The 23722-nt window shown below is 45.8% G+C and overlaps 1 protein-coding gene across 1 annotated transcript in view; it reads right to left on the bottom strand.

The window, feature by feature from the left end:
• SOS2 (SOS Ras/Rho guanine nucleotide exchange factor 2) overlaps positions 1–23722 on the bottom strand; it is a 324695-nt gene that overhangs the window by 167820 nt on the left and 133153 nt on the right. Inside the window, exon 6 of the mRNA XM_085627000.1 lies at positions 7675–7818. Within this exon, the coding sequence (XP_085483126.1) occupies positions 7675–7818 (144 nt within the window). The remainder of the gene's footprint in view (positions 1–7674; positions 7819–23722) is intronic.

The following is a 23722-nucleotide window of genomic DNA, read 5'->3' as shown; positions in this document are numbered from 1 at the left end:
GTTCTGAGTAGCAAGCTATGACCTCTGCTTCCTCCATCCTTTCACCACCTTGCTTGACCCTCATTCCAATCTTGAAACAGGTTTTCTGTTCCTTTCAGGAAAAACATTTTGCCCCCACATGTTGTCCGCCCCCTCCTTTGGGAGTCCTAGACCCCGATGCTAGAAAGGAATAAAGATCCTGGCCCCTATTTTAAAGTGAGACAGTCATTGCGGTGATGCAGTGGGGCTCTCAGATCCTGGGTCCCAATGCCAATGCACCTCCTTCACTAATGGAAGTTAGTGCTTTGCAAAGCAGGCAGTTTCCTCTGCCCTTTGTTAAAAACAGGGTTCCCATCTAGTAACATTCCTCTCACTACCATCTCTCTGAGGACAAACTACGGTGTCTCTTCTCTTTCAATTTTCCCCTACCTTAAGCCATTGCTCGGAGGCCCAAAGCAACACTGGCATAGTAAGTGTGCAATGGGCCCTAATGTGAGTAAGGAAGGATAGTAAAACAGTCATGATTGTGGTTTAACTGGCTCCTCATACCACTGGGCCCTAGTGCCACTGTAGCTGCACCAATGATGAATAAAAATAAAACAAAAAGAGGAGTGGCTTAGGGTCTAATCTTAGCAATCACTATGGTCCCCCAGTAGCGATATAGCCACGACGGGGGCATAACCTTAGCTTCCCTGCTGCACTAATGGTAGTGATGCAACTTAATTTTTTTTTTTTTACAAATGTATTGCCCCCTTCCTTAGAGCAGGACTCTGAGAAAGCAATCTGTCTATTTGAAGAGAAAAAATGAGCCCCCTCATAGTGCCCTCTCTTCTACGCCATATATTTGGCACTATCTATGAATCTCACACCTTTCCTCTTTCTTCAGGGCCATTACTCTGAGGCCCCAGGCGTCCAGAGAATAAGGACTCTCCATCTGAACGCAACTGCGTTGGCCTACTCCCTGCCAACCCGCGGGCTCACCTTTTTCCAAAAACGCGATCCATGAACTGTTAATACTGATGTTGAGGTGCCTTTGCCTGAAAGCAAAGGGAGGCAGGGGTACAAATAGCTAAAGAAGAAATGGGCCTTCGCAAAAGTCTTTAATTAATATAGTCACCTAAAGCTTCATGATGACAACGATTTATTCTTTTTAAGAGATAATGTAAGGGTGCTATCAGGTGAGTTCTGGCGTAATAGAGATGCACAAATGTTTGCACTAGCTACAGTCTGTTTAATTTTTGCTAATATAGATATATATTTAGAAAACACTTGTTTCATCTCAAACACTACATCATTTTGCAGCAGGCTCGCGTATACTGTAATACTATTTTAAAATATTGACTTACATAGTGTCTGTGCTTTCTGGCACAGGCTGGGACCTTGTAGCACTATAAATAAACAAGTCAATGTTCCTCACTGCCCCAACTAGGATTCTGTTCTGTGCCTGTCTGGTCTCATACACACAGACATCTGAAATAATCGCATTAACTCACTCCAGTTTCATAATGTAAAAGAGTACAATTTCCATTGATTAGTTTCTTTTAAAATGCGTGCACTCTTTTATATACAGTTTCCTGAAGGAAAAAAAATAGCAAAATACTTACAGAATATTTTGCTCTTTTTTTTTTAACCATGCCTTTCACCCCGACACCATACTCACTGCCCGTACCCCACGGCACTCAGGATCACAGTTCCATTACTTTTTTTTTTTACCGCTTTAAGAGCTACTTGTATATGAATGAAGACTGTCTCGAGCGCACTACATACACAAGGACGCACTTCCAGCCATCTTCATTTACAAGTAATGGCAAATGCATTTGTGCTGAATTGGGAATGTAGCCGCCCTCCTCCATTTACACTTTGAAGACCTCTGCTTTAATGGCAATGGATCATACCCTGACAAGCTCTGAAAAAGCCAACAGGTTTGGTGCTGGCTGCCAGCCTTTTAGCTTTGTCAATACTTATTTTACTTTTTAAAGTTTTTGTACAACTTTATTGTTGGGGAGATGCTGGACTCATATTTTGGCCTGTAAAAAGCACACATTGCCATAGCAGTACATGGCATTGAAGGGAACTAATTTTGTGCAGATGCGCTCTTTGTGAAAGAGCAGAATGCAGTCACTCACAAGGACTTATGTTTTAGTACAATCAAAAGACTTTGTAAATACCAGATATAATATTGGAACCATCTGCTTATGACAAATCACAACAAAGGTAACACTTTTCCATCTGGAATGTACAAATTGTATATTTTCTGAATCTTCGTTACATTCAGTGCTCCTATAAGGAAGTGCCTTTAGGGGACTATGTTTGAAGAACTGAACTATATAAACAAATCCCTTCTTACATAGCTCCGAAGGAGGAACTAATCAACCCACGGCTAAACAGTATCTCTCTGGGCTCACTGGGCAGAGGTACCTAGTGACCCAAATCCAAGATATGAGTTACCGTTCTGCCACTATCTAAAGTTCCTTGATGTCCACAAAAGGCTAATTTCCTCTCAGTCTGTGGCTACTCCAAGAAAGAAAGAAAACTAATTCCCACCTTAGATGCCGAAAATGAACATTCTGTTTTTTTCAGTGTAAAACACTTGGGGCCTCATGTAGGTAGCCAAATACCGGTCGGTAACGGCCGATTTTCGGTAAATATGCCGTTACCGACCGGTATTCAGACAAGTGAGATGTAGGAGTCCAAAAACCACTTTTCGGTAAATATGAGGCGGTAAATACCGATTCATATTTACCGAATTCCAAAATACCGAATCAGATTTACCGAATACATAATTAACGATTCGGTAAACATGAAGTGGTAAATATGAAGTGGTAAAATTTAAAATTACATGTAGGAGCACTCGGTAATTAAGAAATCCAGGAAAATCGGTAAATAAGAGTCGGTAATTAACACGGATTGAAAGCAGGTGGTAACCATCAACAATGCATATAGGCAATCCCAAAATGCAACAGCGTGGACAACATGGCCGCCATGTACGTCATTGCAAGGCGCCTACGTCTACAGGCAGCAGGACTGAGGGTGTGGCGACGGGAGGAACAAATCTACAGACAGCGCATCACACTATTCCAGCTGACTGATGCAGAGATACATGAGAGGTACAGGCTACACCCCGAAACCATCATGGACTTAATCAGGGACCTACACCCACTCCTGGACCATCCAATAAGAAGGGCGCACGCCATACCCCCACATGTGCAGGTGCTCTGCAGCCTACATCTGTTGGCATCCGGCAGTTATCAGGTGGTGATAGCTGCGGTGGGTGGGGTATCCCAGAGTTGCCTGTCACGTTTCTTCAGGAAGTTCCTGGATGCCATGATGCAGAGAATGCACCACTACATAAGCTTCCCAAACACACAGGCTGCACTGCAGAAAACAAAAACAGACTTTTATCACATGGCACAGTTCCCCCATGTCATCGGCTGTATTGATGGTACACACATCCCAATCTGTCCACCAGCTGATACAGAGCACATCTACAGGAACAGGAAGTCCACCCACTCCATCAATGTGCAGGTGATCTGTGATGCAGGGAACATCATCACAGATATTGTTGCAAAGTTTCCTGGGAGCACACACGACTCTTACATCTTCCAGAATAGTGGGATCTACACACGACTGAGTGCCGGAGAATTCGGAGAGGGATACCTGCTAGGTAAGTAACAGTGACGCCCCTTGAAACCTGCAAATCATAGTGTATAGAGGCATGTTACTGATGGTTCCCTTTTACTCATCCAGGCGACAGTGCATATGCATGCCGGTCATTCATCCTCACTCCCTACCTACACCCAGCAACCCAGAGTGAGAGACGATACAACGTGGCACATAAAACAACACGCAATGTGGTGGAGCGCACGTTTGGACTACTGAAGAGCAGGTTCCGCTGCCTGCACAAGAGCGGAGGCGCACGCCAGTACAAACCCATCACCTGCTGCAAGATTATTGCCACTTGTGCAATGCTGCACAACCTTGCCACGAAAAAAGGTACAGATGTGGAACTAACATATTTTGAGGACAACGAGGATGAGTCAGGCCAGCCAGAGGGCAACGCAGCTAGAGTGCCAACTGCAATCGATGGGAGAGAGAGACGGGCAGAGATCACATGCAACTATTTCTGAGTAAGTGAGGGGACACAGCGAGTTGTGAGAAGTCCTGACGTAGTTTTAATGTGGCACCACGCCATGAACACATGAACAGGCCAATCTGGCAATATACCATCTATACAAGGAGTATGTCCAGGGTTACGTCACCCAATGGGAAGTGGCTAAGCAGGGCTACATCAATGTTTGCGCATACGCGCTGCAGTGGTGGATTGCACGGCCTGTGCATCCTCACTAGAGCCAACCCCAAGCCGCCTGCTGCTCCTGCGTGCTTCTGGGACGGGGGGTGTGATGCTGCTGCTGGTGTCGATGCTCTCCGCAGCATCCCCTGCAGCAGTTGTCGACGCCTGACTAGTCAATAGCACCCCTAGTGCACTTGTCACCTGCACCATCCCCCGAGACAGGTCGCTGCAGCACTGTGTTAGGCCCTCCTGCATCGTCACAGAGCGCCGGCACAGTAGAGAAGTCGCAGTTGCCAGACGGTTGAGTGCCCTGCTGGTAGTGTCCCTTCTCTGGCGTTCCCGGCGCCGTGCTTCGATGTCAGCATCTAATTTGCTGCACAACTGCTGGATTGACTGGGACATGTCCCGAATGCCCGCAGCCATGCCGCTAATGTTATTGTCCATGTTGACTAATGTTGTCTTCATCACCCGCATGTGCCTCTGGACTGACATGACTGCCTTTGATTGCAGGCGCTGTTGTTTCAACATTTGGCCCTCGAGCCCCAAGAAGACACCATGGCCGTCAGTGGGTGCTGGTGGACTCTGGACACGCGACCTGCGGCGCCCTCTTGCTCCCGTCTGTGCTGCCTGTGAGGTGTGGGGCACAGTGGCATGGCTCCCTTCCTGGGGCCCGGTGCGGTCTTCTGGGCCCATGCTGTCGTCTGACGAGGTGTCTAAGGCTCGTAGCCTGGCTGCTGGACGCCTCCTCATTCTCACACCTGCAAGCGGAGATGTGGCCGGTGATTCGAACATGAGTGGCGATGCTGGCTCTGGTTGTGGTGATGCTGGCTCTCGGTGAGGTGATGCTGGCTCTCGGTGAGGTGATGCTGGCTCTGGGTGCGGCGAGGCTGGCTGTGTTGGTGGTGCGGCTGCCAGTGGGCCTGCTCCCTGGTCTGAACTTGTGCTGGCTAGAGGTGATATTTGTGGCCGGTGTGCCGTCTCTCCTGCAGCATGCCCTGTCCTGCATGATGTCACATCTGTGGACAGAAATACAACATTGGCTCAGTGTCCCCGAAGGGCTGCATTGCAAGCGTCACAATCAATCATTTCACATTCCAATATGTCCTCTGTCTCCTTGTGCCTCGAGTGCGTGACATGCCTTGTTGCCCTGTAACATTTACGTCATGGTTAGTGTTGCCCTGACTACATCTCCCGGAATGCATTGCCTGTCTGCACTGACACGTGTGGACTGCAGTGTGATTCTCGTTTCACAATGGGGGATGTGGGATAGGGGTAGGGGGGGCTACATTGCTGTGCTTTCGTCTTACCTTGGTGTGTTGCGGCTCTGGCAGAGCTGTCGGCGTCCCCAAGACCCACGACGCTCTCTTGCTCGATTGTGGCCGCCACCAGCTCCTCCAGTTCGGTGAGGGCAGGTGCCCTGTTGGTTCCACCTCCGGTCTGGCTGGCCTCCTTCTGGATGTCGCCCATCTTCCTCTTGGTTACAATCCTCAGGTCATACCAGCGCTTTTTGAGGACCTCAATGTCCCTGTGGGTCACTCCCACAGCATTGACCTGCGCCTGGATGGCCAGCCATATGTTGCGCTTTTCCGCCTCAGGCACTTGCAGGGATTGCCTTCCAAACAGCTTCTGGTGCTGCTTCACCACCTCCTCCACCAGCACCTGGAGTTCCTTGGGGCTAAATTTCAGCTTCCTCCTCCTTTCCCCTCCGTCTTTCTGTGTTCTCTGGCTGGACATGCTGTTCGTTTACCCGCTCGCACATGCAACGGCTCCCTGCCTCTCCTCTGCACTCCAAGCCTCTCCAGGGTCGGCTAATTATGTACACCTGCCTGGGTGTGGCCACTTCGGCTAATTATGTACACCTGCCTGGGTGTGGGCACTTCCTGGTTGGGTGGGCTGTCGTTGCACAGGATTAGCTGTTTCGTCAAGTCATGTGATTTTATTTACCGAATCCGTACATACCGATTCGGTATTTTCCGATTCGGTAAATACCACCTCGGTATTTTCCGATTCGGTAAATACCACCTCGGTATTTTCCGATTCGGTAAATACCACCTCGGTATTTACCGATTCGGTGAATTCCGATTCGTGATTACCGAATGTTACCGAATCGGTAACTGTTACCGAATTTTTACCTACATATAACTTAACGATTCTAATTTACCGATTCGGTACGGCTCGGTATTTAAGAACCGGTAAAATTTATTTACCTACATGAGGCCCTTGGTATATTATAGCAAAGGGGAAAATATGTGAGTGAAAAAACAGAAAGGATTGGTTTCTGCCACAAATAATGCACGATTCAAAATATGTTGCCAATTCTGTATGAAATAAATCTCTCCCACTCCCCAAAGCATGACAATGGTTCATTAAACAGCAGCATACAGAGCTTTGATGTTTTATCTTTAATTAGAATACCAGTGAAATACTAATCAAATTATTATTACAATTTCCAAGTTGTGCAGAACTGTGCTAAAATACAGGTAATTATCAATATATGCCTTTGCTGTAATCCTCCACTGTTGCTTGATCTATTTAGCTTCAATATAAAAACTACCTGCTTCGAAAGTAGACTGTCAACACGCCAACAATGTATTGTTCATTTTACTTAAATCCTTCATCTTTGTAGCACTTTCTGCACCTCACAGTGTAGAATGAAGAAATACAAAGGTTAAGAACAGCTTTACAAGCACTTTTATTGAGAGGTCATGTGCAACTTGAAGGGGGTAAAGTTGGGAACAAGCAGACAGGGTGAAAAGAGGAGGTTCTGGTTCTTTCAACAAATAGATCATCTTAGGGGGGGGTCGCCACACTGACAGACATCAAGTAAAAAAAGAAACTCTACACCCATTAGCAAGTGAATGTAAATGGAAAAAACAGGAATATGACATACATTCAAGCAATAACATGAAGAAGTGATATCGAAGGTTAATAAAAAGCAAGGTAACTGCAAACCTGTGCAAGAAAGATATGAATATTACCATAGTTGAAGGGAAGGATACGTCACATAAGTAAATGTTAGATGGCTAACAGAGGAGGTGGGTCATGTTTGAATCCTAGTTATGCAGTGGGAGTGCTAATGTGAGTACATCTCTTCATCAAGACGAACATCCAGATGTCACTGTATTCACAGTGACACTAAAAGGCAAACTATGGTGTCCAATATTTGTAAAAAGTTACTATTTTACTTACAATAATTATTACTACAGTATTTTATTATGCAAACCATGTAAGTACTTTAAATGTAACCAAAACTCCAAGCTGTTAAAACACAGTTAAAAAGCCTTGAAGTACAATATGAGTAAAGAATATATATAAATATTTTAACATGAGTAGAGACTGAATACATTCACATAATGAAATCATTGCATTATAATAGCAACAAATAAAAATTTAGTTAAACACACCTCTGCAAGATCCTCAAAACAGCTGCCCACCAAAGGATGAGGGCTGCTTTCGTCCGTCATTTCAACAGTATCCTCCATCAGTCCAAAAAGTTTCACAGTCAATTCATGAATGTCCAGAATGTTGCTAAATATGATGTCAATATCCTGAGGAAATAATAATTACTGCATTGATTAATAATACCACAGACACTCTTTTCACTAAAAACAATCGAGTAAAGTGTGTAACTGTTAACAATTAATGTAGTTACCTAACTTGCTTTTAAACGAACTAGATATATTTAGTGTTGCGAAGCCACACTATTGGCATATGAAAGCCATACTAAGGATCAGATAACACTTCACTGCCACCCAACCCTTGTCAGGTGCATTCAACATATCTAAGGAACTCCACCTGCTGAATTCTGACAAGATTAGCCCCAATTATTCCACGATTAAAAACCGCCACTTCTTCATTGACCATGCAACTAGCTAATTTTTTCACCTAATTTCAGCAGCCTTCAGCCATACTTTCCCCTATCTATTCAGCTCTTCCCCCTTATTTCCTTAGCCTTATCTTTTTTCTACCTTTTAAGTTACTCTGCGATCTATTGTACCTGCTGGCAAATACTCTTTTGGGGTCCAGCCGATGGGGCATCTCCTCTTTCAAGGGATGAGGTGGGGCACAGAACACAGGCAAGGTGATTGTTTGCCCTTTGCTAACGGGAGTCACGGCTTTTGGCGAGAATGGTGCCCGAGGATCCACAGCAACAACTTGTCAAGGAAAAAGGTTGTGTATCTGGTTGCACTGAAAGTGCCTGGAGTTAACTCATGTGATGAGCTGACGTAATAACGATTAGGAAGACAATCTTCAAAGTCAGTGGATGCAGTGAGCAACTATGCATCGGCTCGAAGGGTGTACACATGAGAAACGTCAAGAGCAAGTGAAGGTCCCACTGTGGTATCACAAATACTTGGCAGGAAACGCGTGTCAAACCTTTAATAAATGCCATCACAACAGGCGATTTAAACAAGGATGACTGGTCCAGTAAACACAGAAAGGCTGGCCAAACAACCTTTACAAGTGCCCACTGCAAGGGCTTGCTGGGCAAAAGATTAAACAAAATCACATCTGCTTGTAATGGCTCACTTTTACGAGCGTCACACCTGGCCAAAAATGTGTCCAGGAGCCTGGTATAAATGGATTTCGTGGGAGGGCGCCTCTCCGCAATGATGATATTAACCACCTCAGGTGGCAGGTCAAATGCAAGGAGTTGTCACTGCTCAATCCTTATGATTATATACTTAGATTCTGGTCGAGGACAATACCATTGTTGCAGAAGTTCCTCATGAACTGGCTGTCTGATTGGAGGACAGATACTCCTGCCCAGATGTTGTGGGTACCACACACGCCTGGACCAATCATGAGTCATTAGGGGAGAGGTTTTCAAAATGTTTTCTATGAGGCCCCCCAAATAAATACATTTTAGTTGCCCCCTTCAAGTCTCTATGGCAAAGACTAGGGACTGGAGGGTCAGGGCTGAGTGCAGGGGGTTGGGGCTTATAAGATAATGTCATGGATACTTTTTCAGTAGCTCATAATCCAGAATGAATCTGAAACCTACAAAGAGCAAATTCAGCAAACAAAAACAGAAATTGACCAACAAATTCTGCTACCCATAATCGGTGTGAAGTGCTCACCTTGCACACCTGGCACCAATTCAACTACACCTGTTGTACTAGTGATAGATATCATTGGCCCTGAGTAGAAGGATATCTCCTTTGTCTCCTTCACCTGCCTCCCACCAATGCCTGATAATCACTATAGTCTTGAAACAGGCTCTGGACCTTTTGTTTTTTGGGAGTTCTATTCAGCGCACACACTTCACATGGGTATTGGAGTGCTCCTCACGTTTTAAGCCCCAGTTACATTACACAGGGTCAGAGTTTTTGTTTTTAGGCCCATGGAGATTAAGTGATATGCCCACAGGACGTTGAGTCAACATCAGGAGCCAGAAAAGAATTGAAATAATGGAGCCACTTGTGGCTCGACAAAGGTTCTTTGTTACGGAGAGGTAATATGAATTCTTGAGTGCATCTTTTAAAAAATGTTTCTAGGTGTAGTCTGATAACTTATTACAAAAATATATAGATAAAAAAGATGATTTACATATTCACAGTGTTTTCTGTCATAAACTTGGACTTTTTAGCACTACATATACGCATGCCACTATTTCCCACTGTGCCAACTGGAATTCAGTTTTGTGATTTTCTGATAGGACCAATGAAATTATGCGAATAGGTGGTATTTTCCTCATAATTATGAAGTTTGCCGCATTTGCCACTTAATCAGTCATCAGAATAAAAACGTTTCTAGCTCAAACTGATTAAAAGGTATTACAAATGTAGAAACGTGTTGCCACGCAGTGGACTGCCCTTCACAAAAAGTGATTAGTCACCTTTCAGTTGATCATTGGTGTACTTTGGTGGTAAACTGGTACTAAGGAAGTGAAATCTTTGTCCAGACAGTATTCACATGCGTTCAAATGGAAACATAATGAAATACTATCATAAAATGTGCCACATCAAGTCGTATTATTTGTATTTTCTTGCAACATAATTTATTTAACCCTGTCTCTTAACCTTGGTCCTTTCCTCCTGCATAAATCTAGTGGTGCTGCTTTCTGGCCACAAACGGACATCTGCCTTGATTGCATTAGGCAACTGAGGATTCATAGTAAAAATTGATTGGTTTAACTTGCATTTATTTTCCATATAACGTGCGCACATTTTTAGGTCTCGCCTGACCCAGCGCATGCGCTGGTCTGGCAAGACATATTGAGAGGGCTCCAAAAAGTGCTACCAGGCCAGCCTAGAGCTACAGTGCATGTGCACGGGCGCGCGCGCGCCGCGCTTTACCGCGATTACTTTCACTTTCGCGGCCGCTTTGATGTTTGATCGTGATCACTTTCACTTTCGCGGCCGCTCAGCCGCTTTGCATAGCCAATAGGTCTCGCTTTTGGGACCTTATAAGTATTTAGTTATGCAACTGTTGCATGGCTAAACACTTATAAGGTCCCAAAGGCGAGACCTATTGGCTATGCCAATGCTTGTTTTGTATGTAGTTACCAGAAGGTTAGGAAAATAGCAAACCTGTTACAGAATATATTAGCCACTTCCTTGACCCTGCCAACCCACTCACTGACCCCCACCACCACCTCAGGGCATCCAGGATCACAGTTCATACTCGGTTAAAGCACTTCAGATGCTGTATGTTTATCAAGATTGCCTGGAAATGTGCCAAATAAATAAAATATCACTTCCCGGCCTTCCTTTCCTCATTTGTAAGTACTTCAATAGCCATTTGCGGCCCCCTAGGAATGCAGCCACGGCCCTTCTAACGGGATATATACACTCCTTGTGATCTGCCAGGAGCCGCCTGCTCAACTAGTCTGCTCTAGAATGCAGGGATCTAGCCAGATAGTTCACAACCATGAAAATGCCCTGGCCCCAGAGGCTTAGAGACTTCTGGCACAGAATCCAGGACACCACTCTACTCTGTTTGTTACAATACCCCATTCCAGTGGTGTTGCCCATGGAAATCTGCACCACTCTCCCTTTAATGATCAGCAGGAAGGCCTTTAGAGCCAGACGAATAACCAGTCACTCAAATATATGGAGGTGGAGCTGAGCGTCTGTTGGACATCAAAGTCCTCTGATCTCCTCCTTCAGAAGATGGCCTCCCCAGCCCAGCAGGGACATATGTCACCACTGTCAATTTTGGAATCTGTTATATCCTGACTTGCGCTTTCTAATGTACCTGTCTACAAGGTGCGTCTATGCAGAGGTTACTGTCCTTTCGCATTAATCAATTTGCGGGTTCCTACCCGTACACTTTCTAATGTTCCTATCTACAGGGTGTGTCTATGCGAAGGTTATATTCTGCGTCAACATCTCATTGGTTGGGTATGTTTGTTTCTATCCCCGTGACAGGCCCTCCTGTGACTGTTACATTATATTTCGTTTATGGTGCAATTTGTTGACATTCAAATGTTTTACTTGTACATGCTCAGTGGGACCATTTTCTCTCACGAAGTCACATGTACGTTGGCGGCAATGTTATCTCTTTATACACCTGACTTACGCAAGCCTGAAGTATTTTCAAATTGTAACATTGTCTGGTGCACAACATGTTTGCCTCTACATGAGGTGTTTCAAATGGGGTACATTCCCATCTTCTACTGTGCACAACATTTTTTTTTTTGCCTCTATATGAGGTGTCTCACATGGGTTACATTCCCATTTAGTGCGCAACAAACGACCTCCACTAGAGGGGAGTAGTATGGGTCCCAGTCCCATCACTGCAGTGTAAGACATTTGACCTTTACACGAGGTGTGTCGTTCTTCTCAACAGTGCACAACATTTATTGTCTTTACCCGTTGTTGGGTATTAGAGTTTAGTCTCTTCACAACTGTGAACAATATATTTTAATGTGGTGTGTTTATTGGGTTTTATCTCATCAGTTTAGTGCACAGTGTGCACCCGTTTTTTATATTTCCTTCACAGGGTATTTGGGCTTAATACATTTATCCTACATAGGGTGTGTTTGACCCTTTGGTGCACAACTTTGTTCTACCTCCCTCCAGGGAGCTATGCATGGGTGTAATTAAATATATGGGTTCTCACCCATACCATAGGGGTATTAACGCTAGGTTTTGTTCTGATTTTATTTCCTATCTTTTTACACTCAAGGCGACTATGCGTAGGTAAATGTCCCTTTGCAACTCATGTATTTTACTGTCACTAGAGATGTTTTGGGTGTACAGTTTACAGTCCAATTTGCTCCACGCAGGGTGTACGTTATGGACGTCAGTCCCATCTGCTTATTTGTGCATGAATCAATCAATCTGACACACTGTCTGGCGAAGAACTATGTTTGCTCATGTGTGTACAAGTCAACTAGATTTCGTCATATGCAGAGGTTATTTCCTCATATCAAGCATTCTTGGCATTTGTTTTTTTTATTGTCTGCTTGATTTTGTGTTCCTTGTCAGTGAAGTGCTCGTCTGGACTTAGAAGCCTGCTGGATATTGTGTATTCAACCGAGTGTTGTGTGTTCAATTGTTACAAGGGAAATACATTTTCTATAACCTTTTAAGTAATTGATTTTCAGCGAGGCTACATGGCAGTACAACCGCTGTGTTTTTTGAAAACTCCTCGTGCCTCTCTACCACGCACATTATCTCGCACTCAGCCATACAGAGCTTCTCTTGCCTCCGTGGTGTTTGTGCACAACGTCTAGGTTTCAATCCTGGGTGTTTCGTCATCGGTGCATATGCAGTTTAACAGACCTTCACACAAGGTTCATTGTTTGGTCAATATTTTGTCTCATAGTACATTATGTGTACATCCACTATGCACAATCTCTTGACCTCTCCGGAGGTGTGTTAGTTAGGTTTTTGCCTTTCATCCCGTACGTAACATATGACCTCCAGTCGAGGTGCGTCCTAACTTGGACATTACATGACGTATACATTCACTACAATGCATGTTCTTATTTTACTTAAGGTGGTGGTTTTTTAAGGGGATTGACAGTTTGTATTGGTTAATAAGTTAGGAAAAGTCACACGTACATGTCTTATTTAGTAAAACACACCAACCAGCTGGGCTACTAGGTGATTGAAAGACAGCACCCGAGTATTCTGTCTATTCAGTATTACCTTAACATTTATATTAAGAAGTGTATTGTGTGGGGTGGTATAGTGTTTGCATCATCTTCGCAAAGTCCTCATGCATATTTGTAATATTTTTTTTTATAGTGAACTATGTTTTCTACTGTTTCTGCTCAAATGCTTATATGCGCCATATAGATACTGGGGAACGTTAGGCATGTTTATGTCTTGTCCCTTATGCTAGGGTGCCTTGTGTTTTCTAAAGCTCGGGTGAGTAGTCGCTCACCGGCGTGGGATCACCGGTCTGCCTTCATCACTTTTGTCCATGGAACCTAGGTATACGCCAAGTTGGTAAACACCGTCAAGAGTCCATTTCACTATTCTGTTTTCACTTTCATGGAGGATCTATGTAAAGGTTCACCGTCAAGAGTCCCTTTTTGCATGCTTTTTGCTTCCCTACTCTAGCTCTGCATTGTGTTTCAGTTGTACAATGATTTTCTTGGATTTACATTTTGAGTTCAAGGACCCGAAGTTCTCACTTTTGGAGTCCATTGTTCATTTGTTATTTTCACATTACAGTCTGTTTTCACCACCACCACCTTTTTTTTTTCTTCATGGGATTGTACGATTAGTTCAGTTGTTCTACATTGTACGTTTTGCTATGGGTCTTAGTCCATTTAGCACATTGATGCATTATGTTGGAATATTGTTGTTAACGTTCTCCACATGCTGTTCAAAGATTCTTTGGTCATGATCCATATACTGTCTCGACATTGACAAAGTTGTTTTTTGTTATTGTCACTTGTTCTTCCTTTTTCTTTGTAAAAGGGAGGATGGGTTGTGCCTATTTTCTTCGCTTCATTCTTCTCTTTACTTTGATATGTTCTATTCTCTCTTGCTCTCCCCTTTCGTTTTCTTTCCATTTTGCTTTTCTGTTTTTCCCCTTTCTGGTTTCTTCTTCCTGTTTCTGTCATGGTTGTTCTTTTGTTTATTTGGGAGAAAGGGGGGTATGTTATATCCTGACTTCATGGTTATGCATGCCCTGCCTGTAGAATCCTACAGTAATGACATGGTTTGGAATGTTGTCAGTCAAATGAGCAACATTTGACTGGGCTGAGCTGCCTGCTGGCTGCTCCTGGTGGGGTCTTACCCTGATCTCTATCAGATCTACTTATGGTCTCTTTGTGATCTTGTACCATCTTCTAATAAACCTCCTTTTCATCTCAACTGCGTGGACTTGATCACTACAGAATCATAACCCGAATGTTCTGAACTCTCCGCGACTGAAACTGCACTGCAGCCAAAACAGCTCCAATGAACAGAAGCCATTGGGAAGGAGTCAGGTGTGATTTTGGCTCGTTGATGAACAAAAACAATGCCAAGAGGTTAGATGTCGTCTGGAAATGGTCTACAACTGACTGTGACAAGCCAGTCTTCAAAAGCCAGTGGTTGAGGTAGATGAAGCCTGATGTCCTCGACCTCCGAAGATGGACCACGACCACAGCCATCACTTTTGTTAACACTCAAAGAGCTCTCATGAGGCTGAAAGGGAACACAGCAAATTAAATACCCTCCTGGCCTACGTTGAAACGCAGGTAATGTCAGTGGGACTGCCCTAGGGAAATATGTTGCCAGGGTCCAGGGATTCAGGATTTGCACCAGTGTCAACATTTTTAATTTGTCCTTCAGCAAAAAGGCATTCACATGTGGAAGGTCCATAATGGGTCTAGGACCCCTGCCCTTTTTTCACACAAGGAAATAACGAGAGTTGTAACCCTCTCCTCTTTCAGAGCCCGGTACCCTCTTAATAGCCCCACAGGGGATGTTTGTTAGGGTTAAATGATACGGTAGGACGCAGCCATGATAAACAATTTGCAAGACACATTTTATTTTAATTTTATTTTACGGAGTTTTATAGAGCGCAAACTTGACCCAAAGGTATCGGGTATCGGAGCGCTTTACAAAGCACCAGCTGCGTTACATGAGGACACATTCACTTTTTTGTTAGGCACGGGGAGATTAAGTGATTTGCCCAGAATCGCAGGATGTTGAGCGTCATCGCCGAGACTCGAACCCAGTTCCCTAGATTCGAGGTTGACCGCCCTAGCCGTTAGGCTAACTCCTCTCCCTAATTTATCAGACCTGATGGATTGTCATCCTGGGAGAAAGTGATAATTTCTCACCTTTATGAAATGGGCATGGGTCAGTAAGGAAAAACTAAAGATGTTTTGTGTCTGTTGAAGAAGGGGCGGGGAATGGGAGGGAGTATGGGCGGACTGACGCCCATGCCGGCCTAAGTGGTGCATGTAAGACCCACATCCTCAAACGTTCTGCAGTGACTGCTGTACTGGTTGGGTGAACTGTTTTTGTCTATATGCTAACCGTCTGAACTTCTTCAGTTAGTGTTGTGTCTGATCTCAACTAGTATCAGTTGCAAATCTGGGACCTAAGCTGACCTTTGGACCACCACTGCAAAGGAAGCACTTATCGTTAGTTGATGGCCCAAATGGCAAATCAAACTCCGTCTCAGAGGAGATGTCAAGTCCACTGGCCTTTTGTAAAGCTTATCTTGCTGATGTCTCAAGCTGATCAAGATGCCCTGGCCGAAGACATCACCTTGCAAGAAATATTAGATGCAATTAACAAGCAAAAATCAGGAAAAGCCCCATGTCCAAAAGGATTACCTGCAAAATATTTCAAGCAAAACGCTAGTTCCTTAACACCACATCTCCTAGAGATGTATAATGTGGCGCGGAAGGAGGGATCAGTTCCGGCTGATCTTTGTAATGCTACAATAGTAGTAATCCACAAGCCAGGGAAACCACCTGAGTGTTGTGGGTCGTATCGCCCAATCTTGTTGCTCAATGTTGAGACCAAAATCTTGGCCTCTGTACTGGCAGCCCGTTTGGTAACAGTGATTTTGACCCTTATTCATCAAGACCAGTCGGGATTCATGCCCCATCGCTTTGCGCGCCTTAACCTCAGACGTCTAGCCAATTGACTGAACACGGTGAAAGTTAGACCCACTCGACACCTGTTCTTTTCCTTAGATGCAGAAAAGGCCTTTGACACGGTTCACTGGCCCTTCATACGTGAAGTCTTGGTAAAATCCGATTTTGGACAAAACTTTATATCATGGGTAGACCTACTTTATACCAAACCAAGAGCTATAGTACATGTCAATGGGACGTTATCTAGTGGATTCCCTAATAAACGAGGAACCAGGCAGTGCTGCCCCTTGTCCCACCCTCCTGTTTGCACTAGTACTGGAGCCTTTAGAGTGCCTGATTAGATCCCACCCAGGGATAGGGGGTTTCCAATACAAAGAAAACTCTGGAAGTGATGAACGGATCTCGCTCTACGCTGACGATATCCTACTATACATCACTGACCCTAGCGACTCAATCACACTAATTTTGCAGCAGTTTAAGAAATTCGGGGAGCACACGGGATATACTATCAACTGGCAATAATCAAGCATATACCCTGCAGGAGGCGCCTTTGATATGGATGCAATGCTAGGGCACCTCCAGGTTGTTAGGGAAGGGTTTAGGTATCTGGGAATGTTCATCTCCACAAATGAAGTGCAGTGCCTCCACAGAAACATTAAGCGGGTTGTCGCTGAATTTTGAGATGGTGATAACTCCCCTTGACATTGTTGGGAAGGGCGACTATGTAGAAGATGATCACTCTCCCAAAGCTGCTTTACATCTTACAAATACATACCATGCAATTCTAGAAACAATCTTCACTACGATTAACAATGACCTCCGGACGTTGATGATGGATGGGGGCCACCCCAGGGTGGCACTAGAGACACTAAAACATAGTCAATACGATGGAGGGATAGCACTCCCAGATATACGGTCCTATTATAGGGGCGCACACCTCATTGTTATCAATGAGTGGGGACACACGGCAGTTGACCACCCAACATTCATGTTGAAAAGACTCCAATTCCAAAGTGGTACCCACCTTCATTATCTATATGGAGGCGCAGGCATCAAGGCCCTGCCGCCTGCTACACAGAGAGTAATTGAGGCATGGAAAGGAGCAGAGAGGCAAATGGGATGGGACAAGAAACTCACAAGGGCGACACCGCTATGGGAAGGCAAGAGGCTACCTGAAATAACCGGGCTGCGTGATTTTAGGAAGTGGGACATGATGGGAAATCTCCACACTGGGGGACATTGTGCAAGGAGGTTATCTGATCCCCTATTCAGCGCTAGAAGCTGTATTCCAACTGACGCACACACAAAACTACAAATACCTCCAACTCAAACATGCTTGGCGAGCACAGAAAGTAGACACGACCAAACTCCCTGAATATGCGCCATTGGAGGGCAGGCTGCTGCAGGAGGAGATATCTTCCAAAGCAGTCTCCTGGACCTATAAAACTCTAATCAATAACATGCCCGACATACAAAAATCCCTACGATCCAAGAGGGAAATCATTACTGGTCCACTAGAAGACACTGATTGGGAGGAAGCCCTGATACACCTGAGGGAGGTGGCAATCACGCTGCGACTCCGGCTCATACAATACAAAATCCTTCACAGGGTTTACTATGACAGGGCACGCTTACACGCAATGGGAAAAGCAGTCACCCAACTGCTTGCGCTGTAACACAGTGCGTGAAAGCAAAAGACACAAAATTGATGGACGGAACGCAGAACAAATCAAAACATTCACCCCTCAGTCAAGAGATCTGGGTTAAATCTATCATTCTTTTGCTCACCATGCCACCCCAGTTTAGACCTGGCCATACGCAAATCAGTCTTGACCCTGTGCCTCATGGGAACAGTCCAGCCGGAACTGCCAAGCCAGGTCCTCCCTGGACCGGAAAAAAGCATCCTAGAACCGGTTTCGGGGTTTCACCCCTCTTCAGCCAGGATAGCTTGATTCCAGTGGCACAGTGAGCCCAGGACCCACGTCTGGGCATACCTGGCGCACTTAGGGCGAGAAAGCAAAATACACACAATTGATGAACAGAATGCAAAACAAATCAAAACATTCACCCCCCCCCCCGTCAAGAGATCTGGGTTAAATCCATCTTTCTTTTGCTCACCATGCCATCCCAGTTTAGACCTTGCCATACGCAAATCAGTCTTGACCCTGTGCCTCATGGGAACAGTCCAGCCTGAACTGCCAAGCCAGTTCCTCCCTGGACCGGAAACAAGCATCCTAGGACCGGTTTCGGGGTTTCACCCCTGTTCAGCCAGGATAGCTCGATTCCAGTGGCACAGTGAGCCCAGGACCCACGTCTGGGCATACCTGGTGCACTTAGGGCGAGAAAGCAAAAGACACACAATTGATGGACGGCACATATATATACACACAATATGGGAATGCCAAAGGGCGCAGAAATACTGGACTCTGATATTAAATTAAATGAACACTATATTGGAAGCACAGATCCCCCTAGAGCCCAAATATACACCTCTAGGTATAGCCAAAGAGATTGATCTCCCTAGATACAAAGTACTAATATGTAATTTAGGGCTCATAGTGGGCAAAAGGGATATTGACAGAAAATGGGGAGCGCGACATATGCCCACTCTAAAGAGTGGAGAGCTGGCATGGACCTATATATGGGGGCTGAAAAGACGACATATGCGGCCAGAGGATGCTCCAAAAAGTTTAGGAAGATCTGGGACCCATGGCTGAGTTTTTATTGGTCAGAAATGGAGGAAAGGGGAATAACCACTACGCAACTGCCCTCTCGGGATGGAGATACAACCACTGACTCTTGCTGAGCCCCGCCTATTACTTCACAGTAAAGAACCATCACGAAGGGCAGGAGGGGATTATAGAAAGAGATATGATCTATTAAATGTATTATTACACCCCTGTCTCCTAGAAAATACTACGGTAAACATGGAAACAGAATGGCCTATGTGCAATGATTCTCTCATCAATGTTATGACTGAACTTTTTGTTTTGCTTGAAAATGAAAATAAAAACAATTTTTAACAAACCCATCACAATACATTTACTATTTTATTTTTTTATATTTTATTTTCTTCATAAAAGGCAACTGGCTAAAGAAGAATAAATAAGATGACATGGTGGCACTGACATTTTGAAAAGTTCACAAAAATGTAGTAAAGGTCAAGAAAATATCAGATACAAAGCAATGACACGAACAGACAATTAACCATTGGCCCATATTGTGCCTACACAATTAATGAAAGGAGCCCAAACATCTTTGTAGCACTCATGTTGTGGAAATATGAATTGTAAGCAATTAGGTGAGGGAAAGTGTGTGGGTGTGTAGTGGTGTGTGTGGGCTTGTAGGGGCCTGTGTGGATGCAAAACCCAGTAGAAACCTATGTGCACACCACCACAGGGAGAGGAGGAGTGCGAGGACTAATGAAACAGAAAAAAAAGAAATGGTGCCTAAGAAGGTAGAGTTCTAACAATACTGAATGCAGCTGACAGGTTTGAGAACAATGAGAAAAGAAGAAAATACATGGACAGGAAGAAGTGAGGTAATGCAGCACAAGAAGGTAGGAGTCAGTAGTGGTTGCAGGTACAACCCAGACTGAAGTGCGTAGAGAAACCATTAGTGAAGCTGTCAATTGCAATCCTAGTGCTACAGTACATAAATAAAAAAACAGGAGTAATATAGGAGGAACCTAGCAGCAGTATTTAGCTCGCCTTTCAACAATTTAAAAAACTGTTTGGAAATATGTTAAAAGATTTGTATGACTTTCTTCACCTGTAAATTGTACCCTGATTGGTTCACAAAAGCATAAGCCCATCTTACGAGAAAGAACACACTATACTGCAATTGCTTCACTAAGGAGCCAGTAAAAATGAAAAGATTAGGAGAACTGGGAAATAACGCTTATTTGCGAGGTCGAGGGGCAACAATGCACCTAATGGCCAAAGGGATAGTTGAAAAACAATCAGCTGATGACCAGTTGCGAGGTCAACCTAGCAATTCTTTCTATAGTCATTTTGAAAACGTAATGCCCAACTCATATGCTAAGCAATGACTTTAAGGAGCTCTATTTAAGGATTTTTTTTCTTAATTGTTTGTTTAAAAGAAAATGAAAGTAGAAAATCAAGCTGAGGAGAGAGAATGAGTAAGAGAAAAGGGGGGGGGGGAAGAGATGTGTCAGTATGTTTTGCTATAGCAAATATTAGTCATTGTCCATTTGAAGGATGGCAATGACTCATATAAAGTACGGTGCAAGGGCTTAATACAATCCAATGTAACTTCCTTTATTCCTTACAGCCAGCAGTGTTCAAGTTTAAAATTTTTAACAAAAACCTAGCACTCCCATGGTGCTTTAGGCAGTCCATAACAGCCAATCAGCATCCTCCATCATCCCCAAGGGCGTGTGCTTCCTGTGGCAACTCCTCTTTCTTTCCTGCTGCCAGCAGATAAGTCACATTTTATTTACACTGCGTTTTGCTAAGTGAATTTGATGTGTTTAATGGATATTGCGCACTTTTCTTTCACACTGTGTTGCGCGTAGTGTTTGATAATCGCGCTGTTGTGCCCTTCCCCTCCTGCGACTTCGGCGGAGGTGGGTATTTTTCACGGGTGACTGGGTTGGGCACGTCGGTGTCTCCTCAGTGTTGAGTTCCGCTTTGTGCGCGGCGTCTCGCCGTCGGCGTCGATTGATGGTATTTGCTCTGTTTGATGTTTTTTCCCCTCAAAGGTCTTATCTTTGATCGGGGCCCGGGTGCGTTCGAGCTCCGCTCATGGCCCCTCAGGACAGGCTCTGCAGTGCAGTGCGCCTCAGCGCGCCAGGGGGGGCCGATTTGATCTCGTTGGTCCGCGCCGTTCTAGGCGTGGAGGAGCGGCGAGTTCAAAAGCGCAACCCACGTTTTTTCCGGCCGATGCGTACCCTTGCCTGCCATGTCTGGGAACTCTGACACCTGCGTTTGCTGGTTGTTTCGTTTCAATTGGTAGAACCACAGCGTTGACACCTGCTGTTCGTGGGTCAGATTACTGCTGTGAGGCAGGTTTAAGTAAGGCGCATTTTTCCTTGCTTCACATTGCGCTTACTGGCTGTGGTGGGGGTGGGCCCAGACCTTCAGACACCTGTTGCAGCATAGGGTGCGTCGCCCTCGGGCAGTCATATTACCTGCCAGCCGCTCTGCGGCATTGAAAAATTAAGTGTTCCACTATACCTACTTCTGCCATTATATTCAGGCTTGCCTGTTCACGCGTGAGCGTGTAGACTGCCATTCGTTCTACTGCACCTTCGGGTCAAGAGGTCCGATTATCCAATGATGGAAATGGATTACACGGAAGAGGAATCGCTTCAGGTTATCCCCTTGGATGACGAGCTTTTGTGACGCTGTGGACGCGTCTATCCATCAAGCAGTGGAGGCAGCAATGGGTCCCTTCAAGCGCCGCATTATGCAGTATGCATATGCCATACAGGCAGAGCAACCCCAACGCACGGAGAAGCGTAAAAGCACCTCGGCACCCGAGTTGGGGGCGTTGGAGCGCCTTTAAAGGGCTTTCTTGGCCAGGCCTCCTCCACCAGAGCAGGACAGCACCCCAGACGTTCTGGAAACCCCAGACTTTGGCCAGGAGGAAGATGATGACGACTCGGCGGGGGATGTCCAGGATGAAGCAGGACCCTCAATGCCTTGGGGCCCTAGTGTGCCCCCTTCAGACTCCTCTAAGCAGAGTGAAGACCCCTCCGATATGCTGGTCCCTGAGGACCTAATCCATCCACGTTCCTCAGCCTGGATGCTTTGCCCTAAGGTTTCGGCTTTCGTTGCCGGTCGCCTACGTAAGCCTCTTGATAAGGAGGTTAGGGCCTGCCTTAGGGCAGAGTGCCCTCGTCCAACCCTTCCGGGTAAGGTCACGACCGGACCCGAAGATGGTGACCTTCCTGCAAAAGTATATTCGGGATCCCAAGAAGGGTAATGATCGGTACTGGAAGAACTGTCAGGATAAGCTCCTGGACCTGACTGGACTGCTTACCAAAATATTGGAACTGGCTGAAGAGGCTAAGGCGACAGGTTCCACGTTATCACCAGACCGTGTTTCCAACTGGGTACAGAGAGCCATTGTCTTTTTGGGGAATGCTAATTGCGCTCTCTCAAACGAAAAGCGTTGTTCCTTCCTTTTAAAAGTCGACCCCAAGCTTGGGGAGTTGGCCTCTTCGGAGGCAGGCACTGTTGCTCAGGGTGGCCTTTTTCCGGGATCCCTTCATAAGGGAACTGACGAAGTTTGTCTCGACCTTTACCTCCCTCGACAAAGCGCAGACCTTCATCAAAAAAGTCTTCCACCCTCGTGTTTTTGTCAGCGCCGGTCGTGGCAGGGGTCGCTCGGCTGGAAATTTTACACCCAAGGCCCTCAACGAGGAGGCAAGAAGAACACCGTAGGGTGTGGTGGTCAGTCTGCCACCACACCCTACGCACATGCCTACACGACACAGGAATACACGACCAAATCCTGGACTGGACCATCTCCTTCCTCACCGACAGAACCCATAGGGTCCGCCTCCCCCCTTTCCGTTCTGAAGCCACCTAGATCATCTGTGGCATACCCCAAGGATCATCCCTCAGCCCCACCCTTTTCAACATCTACATGGCACCGCTCGCCAACATCGTTCGCTCACACAACCTCAACATAGTGTTCTACGCCGACGACACTCAACTGATCCTCTCGCTCACCAAGAACCCCGCCACCGCCAAAATCAACCTCCACGAGGGAATGAAGGCCGTCACCTACTGGATGCAGAACAGCCGCCTGAAACTTAACTCAGACAAGACTGAGGTCCTCATCCTCAGCTCCACCCCCTCCGCCTGGGACGACTCCTGGTAGCCAACCGCCCTGGGAGCTGCACCCACACCCACCAACCACGTACGCGACCTGGCGTTCATCCTGATCTCATCGCTCTCAATGACCCAGCAAGTCAACGCTGTCTCCTCCTCCTGCTTCAACACCATTCTCATGCTCCGCAGGATCAACAGATGGATCCCCACCGGAACCAGAAGGATGGTCACCCAGGCCCTCGTCAGCAGCAGGCTGGACTACGGCAACACCCTCTGAGCAGGAACCACGGCCAAACTCCAGAAAGGACTCCAACGCAGACAGAATACCTCCGCACGCCTCATCCTCATCATACCCCACCACACCCACATCACCGCCCACCTGAAAGACCTGCACTGGCTCCCTGTCAACAAGAGGATCGCCTTCAAGCTACTCACCCACGCTCACAAACACTCTGCAACGCGGGACCAGCATATCTCAACAAAAGGCTCACCTTCTACATCCCGAACCGCCAGCTTCGCTCCACCATCCTCGCCCTCGTCCACAGGACCACCACCAGCAGAAGATCCTTCTCCTACCTCACCGCCAAGACATGGAACACCCTACCCACACAGCTGCGACAGACCCAGGACCCGCTGACCTTCAGG

The sequence above is a fragment of the Triturus cristatus genome, chromosome 9, assembly GCF_964204655.1.
Source record: "Triturus cristatus chromosome 9, aTriCri1.1, whole genome shotgun sequence".
In the NCBI taxonomy this organism is placed as follows: domain Eukaryota; kingdom Metazoa; phylum Chordata; class Amphibia; order Caudata; family Salamandridae; genus Triturus; species Triturus cristatus.
Note: the sequence above shows the minus strand (reverse complement) of the source record. Positions and strands in the feature narration are given on the sequence as shown.